Here is a 26,102-nt window from a genome sequence, read left to right as displayed (position 1 = left end):
CCCAGCTCCCTGCGTGATGCATTTCAGTATGTGTTTGGCGCTGCTAAGGGTAGGCATCGGGTTTACAAACTTGTACCATCAGGCTGGATTACTAGCCCTGGCTGAGAGCTTGGGCTTGCTGCCATCCCATCAGAGCTGCATCCCCATTCTGTGCAGAGTGGTGCTTGAATGTGATAGCGAGAGGACAAATCCAGCCAACTCGAGTGAGAATATGATGAAAAAAGAACATATCTCTTCTGGCTGTGAATATCCTAAAAACCTGATTCAGGTGCGCAGAGTGACTTCTAGGGCTTACAGCTACAGCTGAGGTGTTTGTTCTGGAGGAGGGTTGTGTGGTGTCGTTTGGGTGGTGGTCCTTGCCCACAAAGGACTATTACTTTGCACAGGCTTCCTCCCACCATTTCTCCACCAACCCACCCGAGTTCGGGCCTGATGCTCTGCCTGCATGCGAGGCAGCTACCGCAAACCCCGGAGGCAAACCCTCAGCGTGCGGTCGGAAGGGCTGGGGCTCGAACCGGCTGTTCCCCTGCTCCCCTCCAGCGGGGCGGTGCAATTGAGCGCGATTGATGGGGGAAGGCACCAATGGCTGCCCTGGAGCCCCCTAGCAACTGAGCCGCTGTATCCCGCTAGGACCACGAGGACGGGGATGGCCGAGGTTTGCCTTCCTCCAATGGAAGCCGAGGAGGGCGGGGCTGGTGCTTTTCTGTGCACCAATAGGCGAAGGCGGGGGGTAGTCGCGCCCCCGTAGAAGCGGGAGAGGGGTGGGACTAAAGTTTCGCAGCCCAATGAAAGCTGAGTAGGGCGGGGGGGGAGAAACGAATCTTCCAATAGTGGGGTTCGGGGGCGGAGCTCGCCGCTCTCTCGGAGCGGCGCGGCGGCGGGAGGTGGCAGCGCGGTGACAGATCGCGCTCGGGCGGCAAGTGGCGGAGCGGGACGGGGCCGCCGCAGCTCCGCCGCGTTCCCTGGACGCGTCGGGCGCTCTGCGCCGAGAGGGTCAAGCGCTCCGTGGGACTCGGTGGCTGCGCTGTGCTAGCGCGACGCCTTCTGCCGCCGTTCCCCGCCGCTGACACCGCTGTTGCCCGGCGAGGGATGGCGCGGCTGGCGCTGCTGCCGTGACGGGACGGCGCCGCTGCCTCACGGGTCCCTGTTCCGGCCAGAGCCGGGCATGCCGCTGCCGTCCCACGCCGCTGCCGTCCCACGCCGCTGCCCGCCGCCGTGCCCTGGCTGCGCCGGGCCCCTGGATGGGCCGCTGGAGCTGATCCTCCCAGGAGGCTCGGGGGAACGGCGGGGAGGATGAGCTACGCGGGAAGCCCGGCGAGAGCCTACGATTTCCTGCTGAAATTCCTGCTGGTGGGAGACAGCGACGTGGGCAAGGGAGAGATCCTGGCCAGCCTGCAGGACGGAGCCACCGAGTCCCCCTACGGGTACAACCTGGGTAAGCTGCGCCCCCGGGACGTCCCGCTGCTCCCTCCGCCCAGGCACGGGCGGAGCGTAGCTCTCGGGACCCTGAGCTCTCAGCACCAAAGGAGACAAACGGTACAGGCAAAGACAGGCTGAATGATGGAGCCTCCCAGTACCCAAAGGGGCCGTCAAGAAAGCTGAAGAGGGATTTTTGAAAGAACAGGTAGTGACAGGACAAGGAGGAATGGCTTTAAACTGACAGAGGGGAGACTGAGATGAGATTTTAGGAAGAAATTCTTCACCATGATGGTGCTGAGGCGCTGACACACGTTCTCCAAAGAAGCTGTGGCTTCCCCATCCCTGGCAGTGTTCAAGGCCAGGTTGGACAAGGCTTGGAGCAACCTGCTCTAGTGGAAGGTGCCCCTGCCTGTGGCAGGGGGTTGAAACTAGATTCAGGTCCCTTCCAACCCAAACCAGTCTACGATTCTGTCTTGCTGTGTGTAGTTGTCAGAAAGGAGGTGGAATGTCAGGATTTGAAATCTCAGGCAGGTGATTTCATCTGTAAAACGTGAAGCTCAAGTTTAAGAGGAATATCTTAATAAACAGAAGGTATTGATCAAGGTGATTGGATTTATATTCCTAAGCAGTTAGTTTTCTGTTGTCATCAGTGAGTAAAGGGAAATACTAATATAAATGTTTTTCTAGCAGATGTATCTACTATGAAACTGCTGTCAGTGAAAGAGCAGAAAATTTTGTTCCCCACTTTATTTTTTTCACTGTCATGTTCATCATGTTCTCAATATCAGAGCAGTAGCCCTTTAAGATCAAGGTTCATGTTTGTACTATGTTCTTTCACTTAAGCTTTTTAAAGGGCAGAACTGAAGAGCTTCATCCATGCCAGATAGATTCTGTCTGCAGAACAGGGAGTTGAGAACATTGCAGACTGACTTAAACTAAGCTACTGGCTTGGGGAAAAGGGGATTTCTCTTTTCTTTCCTTCTTCTTCTCCTCTTTTCACTCGCCCAGTCTTGTTTGTATAGAACATACTCTGTTGGGTTGGTTTCTTTTTCCCTCATGCAAATCTATCATGTGGCATATTAAAAAGCAAATTATCTTGTCAAATTACCCATTGCTTTAATTTACTGCCAGTCCGTGACTAGTTAATTCACTGGAAGGCTTTACACTGACTTAGGATCTGTCGTTATGTTGAGTTCCTAGTACTGATTCACAGGGAAGAGCTGGAGGGAGGGAGGAGTGTTCTCTGTACCACTGCTTATGAGTCAGACTGTACCTTGAAGGCACTGGTGTACATTTTATGATGTTTGCTTAATAGTTTTGCTAAATTGCTCCTTGGGGTGTTGCAGTGTATTTAGTGCTTATGCTGTTCAGGTGGTTGAAGAAAAAAGGGCAGAAAGCTCTGGGAGAGCATGCCTAGTCTGGCTGTATTCTGTACACACCATCCAGTCTATACATTCTTATGCTGAAGGAGCACTTTAGTCTTCCATGTATCTTGACGTCACTGAGAGGGAATGTTCAACCAGCTCCTGAGCTCATCAGTCTTACTTCAGACTTATGCATGTAAACCATGTGATGCTTGTGTTTTGCTCTTAAAAAAATACTTAAGTTGTGTGGCTAAAGCTGTAACAGTGAATACTTTTCTTGACAGCCAAGAAATACAAATACTCTTTTTGAATTATTTTGCAAGTACTTTACATGCAGCTTGGAAATTCTTCCTTACTACTATTAACTTCAAAACATCTACATACAGGGTTGTCTTATGTGCTATTTCATGAATTGTTGTCTCTTCACCAGGGTATTTATCAATCTGAACTATATGATGTTAAGCAGATGTAGGAATTCAGGACCTCACAAACTTTGCTATGCAACGTTCATTTTTACAGAGGCTGGAAGAAGTTCTTAGCCCCTAGAAGATGAGTGTGTGAGTTACAAGGGGCGGGTGGATATAACAGATGGTATGGTTGCAAACTGTGGAAGGAACATCATCTGATTTTTAGTTTTATGCAACTAGTGTCATAATTCAGAATTTTTGTACATGCTGAGCTGGGTGCTTACCCAGTCACAGTGTACTGCCTCATCTCACTGAAGAAAGTATTTTAACTCTGAAAATTCATAAACGTGTTTTCTCACTCTTCCACTTACAATGTTCTTGAATGCATCAAACTGCATGTAAGCTGCCCTTGGCTTAAAAACCTGTATTGGTTTTTATTCAAAACCCCTCTCTTCCTCTATCCCCTCAGCCTTTCCTACCGCTTTTGAGTGTGGCTGCGTAGGATGCAGCTGTGAGGAATCTCTGCAGGCTTGAGGGCTATGAAAATAGAGATGCAGGGAGAGGGATGGAGCTAAACATCCTGTTGGTATTATGACTCATTTTCTAATTTAATTTGATTAAAAAGCTTGATAAACACTATCTTTTCCACCATTTTCTAGTCCTTAGTTACCTGGGATCTACCATAATGCCAGCGAAGTCTCTGAATTGGAAAAAGAAAGTCCAGTGGTATGACAGATTGTGTCAAAATGTGCCAGATGTATAAGCTTTGAAATAACAAAACTTTGTTGTGGAGCTTGGTGAATAGAAATAGCTTTGAGACTACAATAGGAGAGGAAAGAGATGATGTGGTAAGAGACAAGAGCAATTAAAGAGAGAGGAAGAGCACTGAAGGGCCTTGAAGATGAGAATAAACAAGTTCATGTGGCGAAGCTTGGGAATTTGGGCAGTTGTTTGAATTTGCAAATGCAGGTGAAACAGAATTTGATGTTTATTGCAGCAGGAAAGGTAAAATAGAACTTAGAGTTGACTAGAATGGGGTGGGGGTGTGTTTTGTATGGTTTGATTGGGGGGGGGGGGTGTCAGTGGGTTGGGTTTTTTTATTTTAAGCCATCAGATTCCTGAAGGATTTATGTGCAGTTCTGTAACTGTCTCATCAAAACTCTATGGGCTCAACCTTGAATCGTATAAGCCACAAACTAATTTTTCACAGGCACTTTCTTAACTATTCAAAAATGAATCTGCCATCTTTCTCATTCCCAGGGAAATATGGCAAACTTACGTCTTACTATTTTTTGTCAGTACACAAGAATGATACGAAGCCTGGAGATGGGAAGGAAAGCCAGCAGTGTGTGATCAGTCGAGTCTATGCAAGCTGCCACTGGTCCAAAAGCTGTGGTCTGAAGCCATTTGGCATAGTTCTGCTGTTAAGAAGGAGTAAAATCTCTTGGTCTCTGATTTTTTCTTAATGCCCACAGGGAAAGAGGCTTTATTAACATAACAAAGAAAGGATCGCATGGAAGATGCATTGGTGAACATGATTCTTAGAGATAATTTAGAAAGCAGTTTTATCTTGGAGATGGACAGGTAGGCTAGTTGTCTGGGTAACCTGCCTGTAAAGTTCTCTCACATCTTGCTCAAAACTGAAATGGCAATAGATGGGACATGCTTGGTCTCTAACCTGGTAAGAAAAACTGCACAAAAATGAGTTTATAGACAGCTGCAGAAACTTTGCTTTTAAGCATTGTTGATTTCTCATCAGAATAAATTCAGAGGCAATCATTGCTTCTAGACTACAAAATAAAACCTTAGATGTGCTGTCACTGGGTAGACAAATATTTTGATGTTTGGCATTAACAGATTTTTGTTCAGCTGGATTCTGGTTTTGCTTTTATGTTAACATCTGCTTGCAGTGTGATTGCTTAACACCAGGACTGAAAGGAAGGATTGTTCAAACCTATGTACTCCTACTCCTTTTCTTGCAGGAACATCAGGTTTAAACTGACAAACTGTCTCTCATCCCTTTTCACCTAGCAACCTTTTCATATCCTCTTGAGTTCATATGACAGTTGTTTGTCTTCCCATGAATGCTGTCTGTCCTTAGATTGAGAACTTCACTGGGGTGCTGGTTGTTTTACCTGAATGCTTGAAAAGATCCTGGTGTGTAATAGTTGTGGGTGTTTGTAAGTAGTTGTCTTGATCACTAAGTGGTTAGAACACAGGTTGGGAGCTTGGCTGGCCCAGCCTCAGACAGAGATTTGGAACAGCCAGGTTATCCTTATACATGGGGAGTATTTAGATGGGGATAGTTGTAAGCTGGTTGAATCCCAGCAAACAAACTTAAGAGTTCATGGTGGCTCTTCCCTGATAACTTACTACACAGATTAAAGCCATTCTTTGGTTCAAAGCTGGTGTGAATAGAAGGGAAAGGGCCCTAACTAAATAAGGAAATGAAAGGAAATATTGTTACCATGAGAAATTAAAGGACCTAGATCTATGAGTTGACCAAGGTTTCCTCCTCTCACCCCCAACAAGACCAAATACAGAACTAATAGTGGTAGAAGTCCTACCACAAAGATCTGATGTAAAGTCTCTGTTCCGTCTTCAGAAAACTGTGGTTTTGGAAATGTTAGTTGGCTGAAAGGAAGGGTAAATAAAATCGTTTTGTTTTCCCAGCAGTGTAAGAATGAATAGGATGGATTGCTTATCGCTGACTTGTTTTGAAGTCATTACATTTTCCTAAACACAACATGATTGCAATAGAAACTGTGGCAACATCGGGAAACTTCTGTATTTCTTTGCACATAGCACCAGCTTTTAGGGACAATCTTCAGTCCATTCTCTTAGGATTACTCCAGCGGAAGAGTTAAAGTTGCTGAGCACCACTGTCTAAGGGTAAATAAACACGTTTAGAGGTTCGTTATGCTTGCCTATAGATAGACTTGACTTTAATTCACAGAACTAGGAGAGCAAAAATTGGTCACTCTTAGCTTTCATGAAGTACCTTTTCCTAAAATGTGAATAGGCATGAATTGTTTTCCCTCCTTGAGTTCTGTTGTACACCCATTGATCTCAGTTTAAAGGGATTTAAACCGCATTCTTGGTAGAGGGGAAAGCACCTGAGGTTTGATTTCATACACCAAGTTCAAGTGCCTAGAAGACACCTTACGTCTTACCTTATTACTGTAGGCTTCTGTGGCATGCATGGAAAGAAATAGTTGCTTCAAATAGGGCATCTAAACTATTTTGGGACGAGTCTGTAGAGCACTAATAGATCCTACTCTAAATATGTTAGTTATGACTGCCCCTTTAATGTGTTGTGTTACAAGAGCTCTGCTTACTGCTGAAAGACCACATTCATTTTAATTTGTATTATATATAGCATGTGAAGAAAGTTCAGTAAACAGAAATTGCTACCCACTCTGTACTTGCCCTTCCCTTTTCACTGTGTTTAAAAGAGAAAAATGGAAATAATTTCCTCCTTTTCTACCACCTAGAAGTGCATTTTGTCTCTTCCAAGTGATAACACTGTGGAGGAGCAATTCTTAATAGGCAGTCAGTTAAGAGAGGTGTATGTCAGCAGAAAATGTGGATCCTGGTTTTACACAATTCCCTTTATTTTTGCCTTACTTATGAGAGATGCCACCAAATCTCAAGTTTGGAGTCTTGTCATGCTAAGTTCCTCATTTAGAACTTTGTCATACTAAGAACTACCCCCCTCATGAGACCAGATCATATTTTCTTCCCTGATACATGGCAGCATACCCAAGTGACCCCTTGTTTACCTGGTTTCCCATATTATTCATAAACAATGTGGTAAAGGGTATGGTAGCATTTCCTGTGATGGTCAGGTCCATCAGTCAGTGTTGGGGCTTGTATTTGTTAGCTGATCTTGCACATCTGTCAAAACAATGAATATTCATTCGCCTTGTATGATTAATGGGGCAGCAGAAGTCCCAGGCCTGCTTGGCAGTGTATGGTCCTTTATGTGTTTTTCAAACCTTTTGTAACTTATTTTTTCTCTATTGCACACTTTCTTCTACTTGGCCCTTTTTCTTTGGTTTTGTATATTAATAATATTTCTTTGTTGTAATATTGCACCTCAAGTGTCATCTATCTCATGGACAAAAAGTGTTACTGAATTACTATTTCATGAAGGTCAGAAGCTGGGTCATCATACAGTGATGTTTTGAAACCCATTTAATCCAATAACCTTAAATTATTTCTCTTCCTACCTCTCTCCTCACCCAACCATATTGAAGGGAAAAAAAGCAAAGCTGTGTGGACACAGTATTCAAACCAGGTTTTTGTGTTCCTTGTTCTTATCTAATAACTGGTCTTTATGTTTCTTAGCAAGGCCTGCTGAACAACAAAAGACCAAGCAAAGAAACCACCTACATTTGGGTCAAGCATGTTACTGCACAGTTTCAGAATGAAGCAGCCTTGCAAGCTTAACATCATGCAACTGTTTTTCAGATTCCTGCCTACAACTGACCTGCACACACTTGTTAGAATTTAGTATCTGCTGTTGCTACAAGTAATGCTTTAGGTGGTTGTGGCAAAAAAGACCACAGCAGTAACTTCCTTCTTCGTCTTCATCATATGCATTCATTCAGTAGCACTGTGTCTCATGTCTCAGTTTCTCTTGGGCTACTGGTGTTTTGCCCCCCTCTCCCCTTTTTTCTCATAAATATGAGAGAGTGGGAAAGTGGCTCTAAAACCGAAATGACCCTGAGGCTCCCAGACAGGTGTGCAACATGAAAGACAGAGTGCAGGCTGCTTTGAAAAGTGGTCAGACTTAAAGGTAATTGAGTCCTTTTAAGCTGCTTTGGCCTAACCAAAATTGTGCTTGTCTGTGCCAGGGTTACGTTTTATGCAATATGATGCTTAAATTACATTTACATATTGCTGTAAGTTTGTTTTCATTCTGGGAGCTAAACAAGAATGGAAAATGGGATTAAGAATATAAATCAGCTAGCATTAAAAATTGTATTAGTACCCCATTTTATTCAGCTCTTCTGGATTTTGTTCAATATGAGACTGAAAGTAGGAAACTAATGCAATATTTACACATAATACTCGACATGGGCTGGTGTTTGTCATGCTGGTTTTATTTAAGGAACTTCTCAAATGTAATATACCAAACATGTTTGGTCTGAACTTGCTGTTCCTTTTTATCCACATCTAAATCTGTTGATAGTATGGAATACATCTGTGCAAATCATTGTTTCTTTTATGTCTTGACGTGTTGCTATTGCAATTGGAAGTATGAACTGGGCAAGGTAAGCAGTCAAATACTTGAATTAGAGCCGCAAGTTCATAAGTGAGTGAAGCTGTTACAGATCAAACACTGTTTTATCAACGTACACTGTATATTTAATGTCCAGCCTTTCAGAAAGGTAAGATAAAATCATCTGTCAGTATGAACTGTAATTTAGTGCCTACTCAGGGCAAAGTCCACAAAAATACTGGTGTTCACAACAGCTGTTTATGTATCTGAATTGTCACTCCAGTCTATGGGAAGTTAGAAGTCAGGATATCATTTCTGTCCAGGAATGGAGGGGGTTTAAAGGTCCAGAAATTAACTTCACTCACACATTTACAGGAGTTTGTTGTAATCCTCTTTCAGTTGTGTGGGATAAGTGGAAAAGGGAAAGTTATCATCAATAATGAGCTGTGCTACATGACAAAGTGTGTTGAACTGTTGTTCATTAAGGCTTTAATGGAGTGCATACCTGCTTTTGGTATAATTGCGTTCATGTTTGATATGTTACTCTATCTGAGTATTGGTAAGAGGAATGTACATGCTGTGTTCAGCTGAAACCTACCAGACCTGATCGATGATTTCTTACAGGAGGCCTGGCACTTTTGAACCCTAAAAAATATAAATCTCTACAGAAGTGGAATATATTCTGGTTCATATAGTGTTCAGACCAGTTGAATCGCTGAACTGCGCTCAAGGCAGGGTGAGAATCCTCTCTAGAACAGAAAAGTAGTTCTTCTCCAACTGGGTGAAGGACAAGTAGGACCAAGCAGTGAAGACACCCTTATACACATTTACTGTCAAGTCAGCGACTTTTTTATGGTTTTATAGGCATATAAAGAGTGAGGATGAAGTATTTTGGGACCATGTTTGTTGTCAGAAGCAGGAAGAGCTATTTATTGTTCATGAGATGTAGTCCTGTGCAAAGCTGAAACCTAATAAATCAGCTTTGCTATTTTAATTTGTGCTGTGGGATTTGCCACTGAAGGGTGCTGATCTCACAGCACTGTGTGAAATCAGCAAGTGGTGTCAGAAGATGGAAATGATGAAGCAATAGCGGGTGGGTACAAGGAAGCTAGAACAGCCACGGCTGTTACTCCAGGGTTACCATGGACATGAAGCTAATTTGTGTAATGTTGGATTTCAAGTAGAAACTGGTAGTTTGATATGCAGAGGTGGAGTAACTATGATGAGAATTTCTGGAATGGAGATTTGTATGTGTTTTAAAAAGTAACTGGGTTCTAAATTAAGAACAGAAGAGAGGTGTCATCTTGAGCTCATTTAGCCTAGCACTCTCGTAAAAATGGTAAGAGAGATGCTATTTAGGAAGATCATGCAAACCTGTCTGCTTTCTGAGATCTGCTTCCCTCGTGCCTGCCAACCTTCCTCATACAGTATTTGGAGACTTAGAGTTCTTTGCAGCTACTTCACTTGTGAAAATGTGTAATCTGTGGGCTCTTTTTTAATTAAGAGTTATAATTGCAACTTTTTTCCCAATTTATACACAGAAACTATTTTGCTGTGCTTTTCTCTTATGCTGGAGTAAGTGGGATTCCAGGACTTCTTTAGAAACACTCAATACCGATTAGTGTAGACATACATGAGCCTTCCAAAAGATGCAGCTTTAAAGTAAAATGTTGACTGATGAAAAAATCAAACTATTTAGAGTTTCCCCCAATAAATTATTTTTGGATCCCAGTTTCATGTTCATAGAACATAAACTCCCAGTGCTGTAAATGCCTGATTTAATTGGTTTTGTTAGAATAGTGCCTGTCTTTGAAGTGTGCTTTAATGCACAAAACTCTGGAGAAATGTTTTGTGAAAATACTTTCAGTCTTGGATCAAGAGGATAACCTTTTCATTAAAAAGTTCCAGTTAATATATGGCTAACATCCTATGTGTGTGCAGGTGAAAATGTAGAGGAGACTGAATATGTGGCACCATTTAGAAGTAAGCTGTGGTCCATGAGTAACGTATTTGTACCAGATGAATTGCAGCTGAGCTTTCACACTTCCAAATGCAGTCCGATCATTTGTATTTAATAACTATAATTTGTTTACTGTGTGGTGTGTTCCAGGCTTATGATTCAGACAGTACCTCTTGATTTCCCTCTGGTTTTAGATCAGGGATGTTGAGCACATCCTGCAGTTAGTAACTCACTGTTAGGCTCCTGCTGTGGCTCTCATTTTTCCTTTGGGCCGCAACTTCATGCAAACAGCCCTATCCTGACCTTACCAGTACATGGTTCTTTGTAACCCTACATCAGAAAAGCTGAAATTGCAAAGAATGCTTATGTACTCTGAAAGAATATATTGAAGGAGCAGTCATAAGTGTATTTGAGGATTGAATGTTTAATTTGCCATTTTCATAGAGAATGAGCCATTACAGATGTTTGGATGAAACAGAAACTACTTAAACAGTTTAATTAGAAGAAAGAAAAAAGGGGTTAGGGTATTTTAGTCATAGGTTTCAAATCAAAATTATTAATTCCTTCAAATCTTTAGGGACCACAATGTGTTAATATATCTCCTGTACCCTTATACTTTGTTTGCAAATTGACTTTATGTAATGCCTTAAAATGGAATATTTAAGTGCATGAAATATGAACCTGCCAGCTGGAAAACCCAGAAGAGACCCAGCAGGTCTGGCAGCCTTTATAATACTCTCTGAAGACCAGACTAAGGAAAAGAGGCTCACGTAGCTGATGCATTCAATGGAATCATTGACTCAGTGTACAGAAAGTCTTGTGGTGCAGAATTTTTAACACGATATCTGGATACGTACATCTCTTTTCTAACTCTTAGCAATCCCTGTACACAGTGCATGATCTCAGTCAGTCAGGACTCTGTGCTTCTAATCTTTCTGTCTGTTTACTTCAGCAAATACACCAAGTGAAGTTTGTGTAAAAGCATAACCTTGACTTTTCAATCAACTTCAGAATGAGTGGATTGGGGTCTAACTTGAACACAGACTTTATCAAATAGAAGCATGATAAATGGAATTTTAAACAAGTTCGTAACCTGTGAAGTTTAAAATTTTCTCTTTCAGTTCAGACAAGAAACAAAATTCCTTTTAGAATGATGTTAATCTTGGAGCAAGAAGTTATAGAGTCCAAGAATACATGTGGTGTAATAATTTTTCCATATAAATTCTGGGTTTTGTCTGCAAACAGAGTTTAATCCTGTTTTGTTTGAAAACTATGGTTTTATGAGCAGACTCACTTATTAATCCACACTGTATTTGCCCTCAACATCTGCAAGACAGTTCAATGCAGAAGACAACATGAAAAGTACTTTAAATGTAGTTTTTAAGTGAAGGAAAGTCTGGAATTCTAACAGCTTAAATGAAGCTTGGCCACAGATTAATGAGTCACCTCTCTGGAGAAGAAAGACGTTTGGGTGAGTAACCTAAGAGCAGCTTCCTAGTACCCGTGAGGAGGTCATCAAGAGGAACAGTGAGGATCCTTTACATGGTGGGAGGGTAGGAGACAACAGATTTAAGTTGAACCGACAGGGGGTTTGGAGTGGGTAAGAGGAAAAGCTTCTTTCCCATCCAGACAGTTGAGCTATGGAACAGGTTACTCAGGGAGGTTGTGCTGTCCCCAGACCTCCTATCTGATCCTGTTTAGAGCAGGAGGTTGATCTAGATGACCTCTGAGACTGCTCCAACCTGAAATTTCCTTTGATCCTATTCACCTGAAATCAGTTTGTTTTCATTTCTTGGAAAACTGAAACCAACTAAATGCTGAATGGAACCAGAGCTTTGTGTCAGTAATATATAGACTTTCTCCTTTAAATCCTAACAAACATTGCTTACCAGCATTTTGTGTGGATTTTTTTGATCCTGGAATTATAAAGTTGTAACTGTGGCAGCTCTTCTGCTGGAATAGCTGAGGAGAAGTGGAAGCATGATCCAAGTCAGACCATTTCCTTAATTTTTCTTATAGAAGTATACATCCTGAAGATATCTCATGGCTTGGGAATTCCTTGAGTTAATGGTAAACGTTACCTAGAAAGCCCATTTTTACTGCAGTATGAGTTTCACTTGGAATTCCAAATTTAAGAAGTGCACTTGGTCTTCCCTTGCTTGGTTTGGAGGTTAGTTTGGAAGCTCTTCAAGTAGCTGTGCTTTGGGAATGATGGCTGCATGTTTTTCTGGATGTTAGCTTTTAAGCCATAGTAATTTCATAATAATGATATGAATTTTGCTCTCTGTCGTCTTTAAAGCAAAATGATTGGTGACAAATACTGCTGGGACTTCTGGGAGTATCGAGAGCATCCTGAAGTAGGCTTTTATGGACTGTTTTCCGTAAGCCTTGGTTATATCTTGCCATTTGTCATAAGATTTTCTTACAATTTCATAATATACAGGAATATGCTTATGAAACAATTGTGATTTTTCTAATAGTTATGTGATATTTATATGCTTGACTGGAAGTGGTGGTTTAACTCCTTAAGACCATTCATTTGAGACTTGACTGAAAGCTTGGGGAAGTTTTGGAGAGGTTTGCAACCGTTCTCAGTGAGCCTTTAGGCCTGTAGCTGAGAGTATCAGTGGCTGGATGTTCTGGTGATTCTTCTCATGCCAAGTATTTTTGAGCTGGTTTTCTGCTAATGAAGTGTCAACACATAAAAGGTCATTGTTCTCTTTTGGAAAATGTTGTAAAATGTGAAATACTGCATCTGTTTTTAATATTTTATGGTAGGTTTGACGCTGTTCTCCCAGATTCTGGCCATATTTCAAGCCTATTGTTTAAGACGTAAGTAAGTGCAAGTTCTACGAGGCTGTGTCCCATTTTTACTCAGTGTGTAGGATTTTAAGATACATAACCTGCCTTCTGGTCTCTTCATCATGCACCAGGATGATTTGACCCTTTGAGAAAGAATTATTATGCCACAAAGATAGAATGGTGTAATAGAACCATAAGCATTGAAAACTGTGGACAATCGACTGTTATATAAAACTTACTCCACATTTTGGGGGTAAGTCGTCTTAAACTGGCCAAGCTTCCTCTTATACATGGATACCCAGAGCACCACATCCCAGCTATAGCTTGGGATACATGTATATCTCAAAGAAGATGAAACAAAGAATCATGTTGGAAGCTTTATTTAATTGCAAGGAGTGCAGAAATGGGACTGTGAATGAGAGGCTGCCCTTGAGAGCTGATAGCCCTGAAAATAATCTAACACAGCATTTTTAAGAAGATAGGATGCTTGTTAAAAACATGCCTGATGCATGCAAAGGAACCCTGGCAGTCCAGCTCTTATTTGTAGGAATTGATGAACAGCAGCAGTGAGAAGATGGTATGAGAGCAGAATATACTTTTTTTTCCCCTCCGCTGTTATAACAGAGGTTAATTTCTAAATCAAATTCACTGGTTCTAGGTTATGGGTATCTTTACTTTGATATTAAGTGGCATAAAAGTTGAGGGCAATTCTTTTTAGAAAATGCAGATCTTAAGTTGAAAAGAGCTGGTTTCAAATGCTGTTGCTGTTTTATAACAGTGACTATAAACTGGAAACTCTGATGTTACATTTTTTATGTTGAGTTCTGGTGCAAAGAATTTGGAGAGACAAGCAGGGAAATCGTAAAGCTGATGTTTGTTGTCTTCTGCCAACAGTATATTCCTTTCCCAGTGCAGGGAACTGAGTGATCCACATTCACTCTTAAATCATAATCTGATGTTCCTGGCTTTAAATAACTATAAAACCCCCATTGCAAATAATTGCTACCTGCCAATAACAATCCTACCTCAATCCATCTCCAGAGCTGTGAGGAGTCTGGGGGATCTTGTCTTTTATTGTGAATTTTCTAGTCAGAAGCATGAGTTGCAGTGTTGTGTGTGAGCAGTTGGATCTGGATGCAGGAGCTTCTAGATGTGTAAGGCACCAGAGGTGTTCTATAGTCACTGAGCACCCGGGGCTCTTTGTTTCACTTAGTTATTTCCCATCTGTGGAAGAAATGGTTGAGGAAAAAGAACCCACCTCATTGCTGAGACTTGTACGTTAAGCTACTCTATTTCAAATCTATTGATAAAATATACTGAAATAAAGGAAGAACTTCTGTGTGTAACACTAATAACATTCCCTTTTCCTGCAGTGCTACTATTTATAAACAATAACATGTTTATATATAGCAGCTTTCATCTGAGCATGTTAGCTGCAACTTGTAGTAAACATTGGAGTTGACAAGCTTACCGTGTGCCTCCAATAACCTTTTCTTCTGGAGAGGAAGAAAGGAAATGATGAACTCAAGTGTTCCTGCTTCTTCCTGACCTGGGAGTGGGAGCAGTTCTCTTTCTTCCTAAAGCCTTACATTGTAAAGAGGCTGTTTTATTGTCGACAAGTAAATGTTAAGACAGAGGAGAATCAATATGATCTAAGGATCTTTGTTTCCTTTCCTCTTAATGTGAATGGAAATGGATGGTTCATTAGCTCTGGTTAAAAGTTGATTATTAGCTGGTGTCAGATAGCTTTCTCTTCTTTGCAAATGGGCATCTGCCTTGAAGGTTTAGTTTTTATTTAGCCACTTTAGCAGAAATACTGCAAGCTAAGGCATGATTTAAAACACCATGTACTTCACAAGTTGTTTGCATGTTCTTTTGGGGGAGGGTGTGAATGTAATATGCAAAGTACTGGCTTATTTACTTACTAATGCCCATAGTAAGAGCACAAACAGGAACTTATTCAGTTACTGTTCTGTAAATTAGCACCCTAATTAAATTTCGGGGGGGGGGGGGGTTGGTTTATACATTTGGAGTTTCAGTTGTTAGATTGTGTTTTTAGATTGGTGTTAAGAGGTATGCCATAAGGTTGTGTCAAACTTCTTAATCCCATACCAGTTGCTCTGGTTCGAAGAACAAACGGCTGGACTACAGCCAACCAGAAGTGCTCTAAGACCTTCAGGTTTTAACTGGGTGCCCTAAATTTTGTACCTATGAAAAGCTTCTGGATTTTTTTTAAGGATGGATTTGTTGTAAACTTAATTTCTTTGACCATTTAAAGGAAAACAGCTGTACTGAAGGATAGACTGTGATACTGGCATGTGTCTATGACCAGAACCAAAGCTTCCTATAAAGCTGGACTTTCTGATACAAATAGCTTAAAGCAGGAAAATTGTCACAGCATTCAACTAAGTGAATTTTCTGTGAGACTTTGTAATTGTGGTTTATGGCTTGATTAATGAGGTGAAGAATACATCCTAGATCTAAAATTTTAGTGTCTATTTCAATCTGAATAGTCTGTGCTTTAGAAACAGATGGCTTTTATTGCAGTAATTGAGTGTGATGGAAAAGACTGCAATTTGGAAAGTGATGATTATTCTGAAACAGCAACCAGAAGGCAAATATGACTGTCATATAAGCATGAAGGTCAGGTTATGTATCAAAAGGTATAGTCCAGTTTTATTGCCAAGAGGCTGTATCTTCACAGCGTGATGTTGAAAACACAGGGCTTAGTTTTCGAAGCTTAGTTGAATTTTGAATCAAAAGCATGCTTTGGATTGGTTTGCTGTGAACAATAAATGAATGGAGCTGGAAGTTGTGTCACTTGTCAAATATTCTGGAAACATTTACAAACAGTTCTAAACCCTGATTTTAATGTCTATGTGAAAAGCTAGATAGCTGAAAAAGCTTAAAGTGGGAAGTGGTGAGACCATTGAGTTCTCATCATGCATACAAGAAAATGGTTTTAAGCACTCTCTGAAACTGAAAACTGCTTTTTCAAAGTGCGGTCAACAGCCTTTGAACCCGAAGGATGTTTTTGGTGGACTTTGTTGAATACAGGCCCAGAATCCCACTGAATTAATTAATTAATTTATTTATTTATTTATTTATTTTTAGACACTTAATTATTGGCATAGAAACAGACATAAGGAAGGAGACATTAAGTATGTGTCTGAGAAAAGTATTACTGAATTGGTAATATGAGCAAATTGGTGGAGTGAATGATTGCTGGAGAAGGTTTTAGCCTTGAAATGTCTGGAAAGCAGTCAGGCTATGGAGATAGGGAGCTGGAATGTACTATTATTATTAGTGTTTATTTTGAAGTAGTTAGATTCTGTTTTAATTAAATCTGAAAGCTGCTAATGTAGCATCAATTACCTACAAGGAGCAACATGCCTTAAAATGTAAAGAAAGGACACATCAAGAAGAATAAATAAAAACAATGAAACCAGTTCTTGTGGTATTTATGAGCTAAAATAAATACCCCAGGTTCAAAAATGAAGTTGTGTATTCTGCACTTTCTCAGGTATAAAAAGGGTTGGGCTTTGGAGCATTTCTAAGACAAATGTGCCACTGAATAAAATCTTTCAGTGCTGAGTTGGTAAAGCACAGCACCGAAGAATCTAGTTTTACCATTCTTGGTTATTTTCCCCCTGTTTTTCTTTCTCCCGTCTGCTATAACTTACTGAAGTTGAAATACACACCCAGAACAAATGCAGAACAACCTCCAAATCATTAAAATATTGGGCTAGCATCCAATTCCTGAGAAAAAAAATGAGGATTTTATTCAATGTCATATTACCAAGGTATGACCAGTGTTTGGTCTGCAGTCCAGTGCTTCAGATACGGTTTAAGTGAGTCAGTGTGTTTTCACTGCTGCAAAGTTAAACGCCTGTCTGTTAGCCGCACTGTAAATCATTGAATCTCAAGTATTAAACTGAAAAGATTTTTGGTGTAAATAATGTTGCCTTTGGTGGAACACAAAACAAGCGACTTAAATGACTGAAGGGTTCTGCCCTAGAGAGAGCCATCAGAAAACCCAGAAGCTTTGATACACTACTGTAAGAGAAACAGAAATTCATAGGAAGCCTTAAAATGACCAGTGTTACATGGCTGCAGCATGGTCAGTGAGGCGTAAGGGATAGTGTAGTAATGGCTGCACAGCATCAATACAGAGAGGATGGCATCCTGTTTACTGCAGTTGTTACCAAACAGCTGAATGCTTTTTTGGGAATCTTGCTACATTCCTGGGTTCAATAATATTTCTCTCTGTTTTCTACCTGTTACTTTTGTGTTTGAGAAGGACAAAATCTATTACAAACCAGTTAGATTCAAGCAATCTGAAACCTTCAGCAAGAATAGTGACTTGTTCTGGGTTCTTTCATTGCAATTTGTGGCTTTAGGTAAATAATTGTTACTTAAAAGCATCCATGTGAAAGTACTAAGCACTGGGAGGCTTTTCTGGTTTACTTCAAAGTTGAATTTTTATGTATTTAGCAGCCTTTTTCTCCTCTTTCTTGTATAGTGATACATTTTAGTTGTGTATCCAAACAAAGCTATTCTGTCTTACTAAATGAGTGAATAATGTTCTGGAAGGACATTTGATTTCTACAACAGCACAATTCACATCTGTTGGTCTCATTGTTACGGTTTCATGCTGTTCCTGATGAGTCATGGCAAAAGGCTTTTTTGTTTTGATTCTTAATCATAGCAAATGCTAATTGCAGAGGTGTTCAGGTTATCTTATCAACTGCTTCTATCTGCATGCCAGCTGAAGAATAAGGAAGTTTCTGAATCCATCTCTCCAAAATTCCTTTGAGAAACCCATAAGATGCTTTCATAAACAGCAGCTGGTAGTAGTGCATTTGTCAGATTTATCTTGTGCATGTCATATAAAACTAGTATTTTGCATTATGTGTGTAGCTAAATTTGCAGTAGTTTATGGTCTGTGGTGCAAAGCACAGTAGTGGGTTTATTCAGCTGTGTATCCTCTAGCTATGCAATGCTAATTTTCTATGCTTGGTATGTCTTTTAACAGGATGATGGATGTCCATTTGCTGTGTGGGATGTGTCAGTGTTTGCTAAACATGGTCTATGCCTCTTCATGAACTCTAGATAAGCTAGTGGAGGTATTTCACCCTATGGGAAATAGCAGTGGTAGCACGGGATGCGGGAATGAGTTATGTGATGTTAGGCAGGGTTTGTTCTGCATGTTTTATGTTTCCAAGAATTTCTGAAAGGATGGAACTTGTTCTTGCAGCACAAAACCAGTTTCAGTATCATCTGCTCAGTGTCCCAGGACTTCATCTATAGGTTTGGGTGGTTGTGTGTTTGCTTGGGGTTTTTAATTGTTATTAATACTTATTTTAATTTGTGGTTTGTAGATTTTACTGTTTCCTAAGACTGGAGAACTGGAACACTCTAGATGATAAATTAAAATAAGTCTCCCAAAACTGGTGGTAATACACTGGGGCGAGGGTTTTGTCTGTGTGTCTTTCCAAGATAAGAGCCTGAATTAAATGACACTTACAGGAGCATCATCAGCACTGTCATCCCTGCTCCTCTGTGCTGAAATCTGAAGTAGCAATTAGGGCCCTCTTCTGCATGCACTTGGTTTTCCATGTCAGTGTGTTTTTCTTACTCCCTTGTTTTGCTTATGCTCAGAAAATAGAGCATGTCTCTCTCTCTTTCAAGGTACAATACTCATTACATTTCAGAATGTTTTTCAGAGGCAGTTTCCATGCTTTTTGCACTTTATTTGGAGGACTCTATGACTAAATGTTCAATTCAAGAAGCTGACTATGACACAGCAAAGAAAACATGAGAAAAACACATTTACCAGTGAAATTGTGTTGCTTGGCTGCACGGTGTGACTACTGAATGCACGCTTTTAAAATAACAGTGAACAAAAGAAAAGCCTTTCTTTCTTTTAATGTTTATAATTCTACAATTTGTGGGTGCAGAACTGAAGCACAGCAGCCATAAGCCAATGACCCTAACATCGTGGTGGACATTTCCAGGGGTCAGCTGCAGCTACACAACTGCTTCCAGTTTTGGGTTTTACCAAACCTAATTGAAACTAACCCACCCATTTTGACCAAGAAAACACTAATGCTAGACTTGAGCTTATTATTACACAGTTGAGTTACTCCCTGGGGCAGGTCAGCTTAGTAGTAGAAATTATATTATGTAGCATGGAAGGTTGTTTGCAAAAACTACAAAAGGTGCCATAAAGATGTGAGCTAAGTTATATGTGTGCAGGTGTATACATGTCTATGTATACCTACAATACATACTTCCCTTAAACACTGCAGTGCTTCTTCAGCTCATATACAGCAGATATTGTAGCTCGATCACAAGGCCTGGCCGTGTTATGGGAAGTAATGAATGGGACCTGCCTGCATTCCGGTGGACGCTGACTGCGTAAGTGGTCTGGGCAGACAAGGCTGTTATCAGTTGGAAGAGCCTGGAAGACAAAAGATCAGCCAATTCTTGCACCATCTGCTGCTTTATATAAGAGGGGGATGTGTGTATCTGATACAAGAGCTGTCTATGAGTCAGAGATAAGGAAGGAAGAAATAATAGAGGCAGTAAAGCTGGGGAACAGAGGAAGAGAACAGCATTTAGTCTGTGATGTATGAGAGAAAAGGCAAAAAATCCTAGTTCTGCCTTCTTTTGTTGAAGAAGGAAAACTCTTTAAGCATCTGTATTGTCATGATAATGAATAAAACAGACCATTTAATCAACCTGAAGGGAGCCTGAGACATCTGCTCTGAATGGACCAAGCTTAAGTAATATGAAAGGTCTTTGTAACCTTGTGTGAACAAATTGTTGTTATCCATATGTGCTTCACAGGGTACTAATGACAAATCCCTCTTTTTAAGGTCAGCTGCTTTGAAATCTGTAACTGTATGTATACTGTACACCTGCAAGCTGCTCTAAGAGTTGCATGACTGTCTTCCCCACAGGTATAGATTATAAGACTACAATGATACTTCTAGATGGCCGACGAATCAAGCTGCAGCTCTGGTAAGTGTGTGCTCCACCTTGCCTCAGAATTTACAGTCCAAAGACACCAAAAGGCAACTCTTCAAGGCAGGAGTTCTCCTTTATGCTTCAGAAATAAGTCAACCATGGAAGAATAAGCCAGGCAGGTAGCCCTTTGAGTAAGTCACATTTTGTCTTGACCTCCATTTTGCCTCTATTTCATGTGAAATGGGGGACTCTGCAGTTTCTCTGCTTGAGAGACGTGTAACAAATACAGAAGAAAGGCACAAAAGATAACAAGTGCCTTCAAGATAGATTCAAAGTGCCTTCAAAGATTATAAAATACTCTGGTAATAAGTACCAGTACCTCAGCACACAGTGTTGTACAGCAGCATCCCTTTCCTCAAGCTATTAGTAGTAACAGTCAACTAAATAACCATAGTAGTATTAAAATACATTTATTGTCAATAAAAAGCAGCATTTGTGCTCATAGTGGAATCGATATGCAGTCTGATGTGACTGAATCCTTACAAAACATGTTGATAGCGAATAATATTTTATAGCAAATGTCTTTCCTGTAGGGTCAAATGTTTGGTGTAGCAGGGTACTTTTGCATCAGGTCATTTGAAGATGGCATCTTCTGGTTCAGTGAAAAACAGCTAGTGATACAACTTGAAATATGCAGCAACGTTACTGCCTCTTAAATAGACATTGTTTTCCTCTTTCCTTAAATTTATGGCATAACAGAGGGAGAAGGAAGGTCAGTGCAGGAGAAGGAGATGGAGTGTGATTTTTGGGGAACCATAATCTAGATAAATCAGAGAGACAGGTTCTAGGAACAAGCAGTGTTCAGATAGAGAATTGGAGGTGAAAATGAATTATGAGCACTATATCCTTTTCCTCATAGAAAGATATAAGCCTGGGCCATTTCTATCTTGAATTTAGTTCTGGTGTTTATTTTTGGTCTTAGTTATTGCAGTTAAACACCTGTGTCAAAACTGAGCTACTGTTGATTTATTTTTCATTGGTTGCTTCTGCCTTTATGAATTTCAAAGTAATGTTTCAAGTGTTAAATGCAGTAATGGATAATAATACTTTGCCATATGCTATCTCCATTACTTGATATTTTGTTCACCTACTTTATTTCCTTCTTCTGTCTTCCGCTTTATATAGCTTAGATAAGCTCTGTGTGGTACTTTTTGCTGAGAAGGAGCCGGGAAGGAGATGGTTTTATTCTTTTTCTGAAGGGCAAGGATGTTCTTTGAGCTCCTTAAAATAACAGATTGCAAATGTTTCTGCTGTTGACCATACACAGAAATACGGGCCCTGCATCTGAAGATCTGTAATCTATCGCAAAAAGTCTATGGAATGGTGCTTCTTACCCTGTTCTTCACTGTAAACTTGACTTTGCTTCCACTTTATGCAGAGATTATTGTGTGTGTGTGCATGCTTTTTTAAAACCCTGTGCTATGACTCTGTAGGGATACTTTCATCATACTAGACTCGTGATGAACAATTGCTGCTGTAACCAAGAATTTACTGGGTTTTCCATTAGTTTCCTTGGTGATAAGTATTGTTTCCTCCCACTTTGCTGTGAAAACCGAATCTTTCATCTAGCTGAACTAAACGCAAAGTGTAGTGGCATACGAACACTAGTGTTAACAGCCTTTGTGTTCCAAGGACAATCACAAGAGTAAAGTTTGAAGTTCTTGTCCTCTTTTGTTGGGAAATCTGAGAAATGTAGAGGAAAGGGCAGAATGCCAGTGGGGAATAACTGCTGAGAGGGAGAGAAGCTCATTGTACATGAGTGACTGCTGCTGCCTGACTCATGGAAGAAGAGCTGATGGTGACTGGTACAGATGAGTTACTGTAGCTGACTCTTAACATAGGAGGCCACCTCTTCTTTTAAAAATATATCTAATTTATTTTATTTAGGGATACATCAGGGCAAGGGAGATTCTGCACCATATTTCGGTCTTACTCACGAGGTGCTCAGGTAAGCAAAACACAGCTTTCTCAGTGTTGAGTAATGGTTGTTGGGTGAATGAAAGAGCTGGTGAACCATCCTGATGGCTTCTGTAACTCAGTTGCAGATTGCATGCAGGTGCAGTAATACTCTGAAGGTAACATGGAAGATGAGGAATAATAAGGCGTGGAACTCTAGTCTGGGGAGGGGAAATACCTGAGATTGAAGCTGAATCACTAAAATACAGTAATACATATTCTTCTGCCTTCTTGTTGGTTACCTCAGTAACTTAAGCACATACTGTACTTGGATCATGTGAAACCTATGCTAATACTACTGTTTAAAACTCTGTGCCAAGTAAGAGAAATATACCATAAGACTGGCAAGAGTAATGTGAAAAAGACAAAACATAGTCTAAAATATGATGAAATGTAATGATTTGTAAGGAAATTACTTAAAAAAAAAAAAAAAAAAAAGAAAAAAGGGCAGACACACTAAAAGTGCCCACGGCATCAGAGTTTAAAGTATTGCAACAGTTCATGGCACGTATTGGTTCTGCTGAGCTGCATCTTGGGTTCCATAATTGCATGGAGCACTGAATCTTCAGGATACTGAGTGTGACCAAAAGTACATTTTTGTTATGACTTGTGATGTGTGTGTGATCCACCAAGCTTGTCCACTATATAACAAATGTAACAACTATAACAACTATATAACAAATATTTACCATTACATTAGACCCTACAACTAAGTCAGGGTTTCTCCCCCTTGGCTGATGTGTAATCTACACAGAGATGGGGCTCGGTTTCACAGGATGCTGAGGTTCTGCTCCACTGAAAAGCTAAGCAGCGTCTTACAAGATCATTTCTGAACTGAAGAATTTACAGATATGTGTTTATCTGTGTTGTGCCTCTGTTAAACTGACATTTTTTAACTCATTCTTTTTAATACAGGGAGTTATACTAGTGTATGATATTACAAATCGTTGGTCATTTGGTGGAATCAATCGCTGGATAAAAGAAATAGATGAGGTAAGGTACAGATGACTAAGACTGCTTATGATATTTTCTACTGTTTTTACTGGCATTTGCAGGCAGTGCTTACTACAGAGCTATCCAAGATGCCAAGTTTACAATTCTATGTTTATAATTCTAAAAAGTTGGAACCATAACAGCTAGACTGTCTGATTTCTTTAAAGGTGTTGATGGAAAGCATATGGAGGGCAAAGAATTCATATTGTAGTCCCACTCTTGCTATAGATTTACCACATCATCTCTGCCAGCCTGTCTTCTCCAAGGAACGGATGTTTTTAGATCAGAGAATCATAGAATAAGCTGGAAAGGACCTCTACAGATCTAACACCAGTTCTCTAGGCCTTAGACTAGACCTTAGTATTTAATCCTGACAAAGCTTTTGCTTGTTTTAATTGAAGGTGGAAATGGAAGCCAAACTGTTAATTTTTTTTCTTGCTTCTGTTTGCTCAGCATGCTCCTGGTGTACCAAAAATCCTGGTTGGAAATCGCCTTCACTTAGCCTTCAAGCGCCAGGTGTCCACTGAACAAGCACAAGCCTATGCTGAGAGGCTGGGCATGACTTTTTTTGAAGTCAGTCCACTTTGTAATTTCAATATTACAGAGTCCTTTACTGAGCTAGCAAGAACAGTGTTGATGAGACATGGAATGGACAGGCTCTGGAGGCCAAACAAGGGTAAGCCACGTACACTGAAAATGTATACATTTAGTCCAAGCTAAGGTTTATGGTGCATTAATACGAAAGGATTTTCAGAAACTTTAACCCAGAAACATGAAAGAAGAATTGGGAATCCTGTACTAAACAGAAAATACATGTCTGCAGGCACAACCTCTTCTGCCTTTATAGGGAATAACGTATTGTTCTTAGAACCGACATGTTCAGTCAGCTCGGTATTAAGACGTAAGTAGGAAACTGAAGCAGGAGGTATTTGGGATAATATATATGTGGGAAAGGGTGTGGGAGGAGAGATGAGAAGTCATGCTGGAAGTACAGAGTGCGTGCAGAGTGCTCTGTGTGCTACTGCCTCATGGCTGACAAAAGCATGCTATTATAATGCAAGTTTTATGTCTGTTTTTAAGTACTGAGCCTGCAAGACCTTTGTTGCCGTGCCGTAGTTTCCTGTACCCCTGTGCATCTTGTTGACAAGCTCCCTCTCCCTGTTGCCTTAAGAAGCCATCTCAAATCATTCTCCATGGCAAATGGCCTTAATGCCAGGATGATGCATGGACGCTCATACTCCCTCACATCCAGCAACATCAATAAAAGGAACAGCTTAAAGAAAGCCAAAATCATCCGTCCACCACAGAGCCCACCAAAAAACTGTACAAGAAACAGCTGTAAAATCTCTTAATCTCTCTGTGGAAAAAGGGAACCTGGATGGAATCTCCTCGTGTGAAGCATTGAACACAAGACACAAGGACTCCTTGCTTAATGGTTGAGCACATTCTGTGTACGTATCTCACTACATAGACAAAAAATAAGAAGTCTTATTTTAGAGCTTGCTCACTGCAGTAATGCTCCTTTGGAATAAGTGACATGTTCAGTGCACCTGAAGGGATGTGACATTTTGCCGTTGCATTTTCATACTGCATTTGAGTTTCTGATGTGCATGATGCCATTGTTTTTACTAGTAGATGGGTTTTCGTATAGGGGATAATTATCATCACCATTCAATTCTTAATTCCATGAAATCTGGAAAGTGACTGTGTAATTGTATAAAATCCTGTCTTTTTGCAAACTGTTCAGAAATGCAAGGATGAGTCAGCTGCATATCCAGGCAGAGGTTTTTAAAGGCAATGTTTTGTATACATTGTTCAGTTCTCCACATGGTGTGACAAATTCCAGTAGTGCTGCAGTGGTGCATTTGGATTTTTTGTATAGCTTCCTTCATAACTTTGAAGCACTAACTTAACTAAGGTAGAAATGTATATGTAATTATTATGCACATACACAACCAGGTTTTGCCCCATTAGTGTATGTAATAGATTTGATAAAGTTTTTGGTATGTTATTTAATATTTTGGGGAATTAATTTGTGGTTTAAATACTTATTTTTCTGTAAAAAAAAAAAAAAGAATTAAAATTTACATTTTATACCACTCTCCAAGAAGGTTCTAGGAGGAAAATGCCAAAGACTGTGGTAAAAAGGAACATGACTTGAAGAGCTGCTTTATAAGGAAAGAATAATATTTAAAAAGTAAATAAATGGTTCTGGAAAAGAAATCCTATAACGCTTTCTGTAATTGGGGAGGGTTGTCTTTATATTCCTTTAGAAGAATTTGAAGAACAATATGCCTAAACTAGACACCAGGGCTGTGAAGTCATCCTAAAAGCTTCATGTAATGCTTTTCATACAAATCTGTCTTCAGTAATGTTAGCAGAAATAGGGAAGAATAATGTACATTAAGTCTTCCACTTGTGAAGGAATTGTGTGCTTTGTTCTCCTTAGTAGCAAGTCTTGTGAGGTGACGGTGTAGCTTCATCCTGGTTTCCCGTAGGTCTCTTCACTACTGTGCGATACATGGAGCTAATATTCCTTCTGGATCAGCCTCTGTAGGCGAGTAGGGAAAATTCAAGCCAGTAAAGTGCCAGTTATGCCAGGAGCGGGACCAGTCAGTGCATCGCCGCTTTAAAAGCGCAATGTGGAACAAGGCTTCTCGTAGTTCAAGACTTAAGCGGCAAAGCGCGGTGGAAGGAATCCCTGTCGGGGCTCCCTCGGCGAGCAGCAGGCTCCACCTCCTGGTCTGCCTGCGGCGAGCGGGCTGCAGGGAAGTGCAGCAGCTCCCAGGATGAAGCTGTCAGAGGGCAGCGATTGCATCTCCGCACCTGGAGGAAACGCGTGTAGCAGCCTCCGGCTCCGAGAGGTTAAACTAGCATCAGGACCTCCAAGCCGCGGGGGCCGGCTGGTTATGTGTGTACAAGTGGCTGCATGCAGGATGAAG

General features: G+C 40.6%; 1 protein-coding gene across 2 annotated transcripts in view; it reads left to right on the top strand.

The window, feature by feature from the left end:
- RAB40B (RAB40B, member RAS oncogene family) overlaps positions 1-25,383 on the top strand; it is a 28,625-nt gene extending 3,242 nt beyond the window's left edge. The window contains exons 1-6 of one of the 2 annotated variants that reach the window (XM_065693570.1): positions 871-1,435; positions 20,145-20,205; positions 22,099-22,159; positions 23,083-23,160; positions 23,614-23,836; positions 24,241-25,383. In XM_065693570.1, the coding sequence (XP_065549642.1) occupies positions 1,294-1,435; positions 20,145-20,205; positions 22,099-22,159; positions 23,083-23,160; positions 23,614-23,836; positions 24,241-24,512 (837 nt within the window). In that variant the 5' untranslated portion in view covers positions 871-1,293 and the 3' untranslated portion in view covers positions 24,513-25,383. Of the gene's footprint in view, positions 1-870; positions 1,436-20,144; positions 20,206-22,098; positions 22,160-23,082; positions 23,161-23,613; positions 23,837-24,240 lie in introns of those variants that run through there. The other variant, XM_065693571.1, reaches the window with a different exon arrangement.
- Positions 25,384-26,102: the final 719 nt, after the last annotated feature.

The sequence above is a fragment of the Lathamus discolor genome, chromosome 13, assembly GCF_037157495.1.
Source record: "Lathamus discolor isolate bLatDis1 chromosome 13, bLatDis1.hap1, whole genome shotgun sequence".
NCBI classification, from domain to species: Eukaryota; Metazoa; Chordata; class Aves; order Psittaciformes; family Psittacidae; genus Lathamus; species Lathamus discolor.
This window is presented reverse-complemented; position numbering and strand designations above follow the sequence as displayed.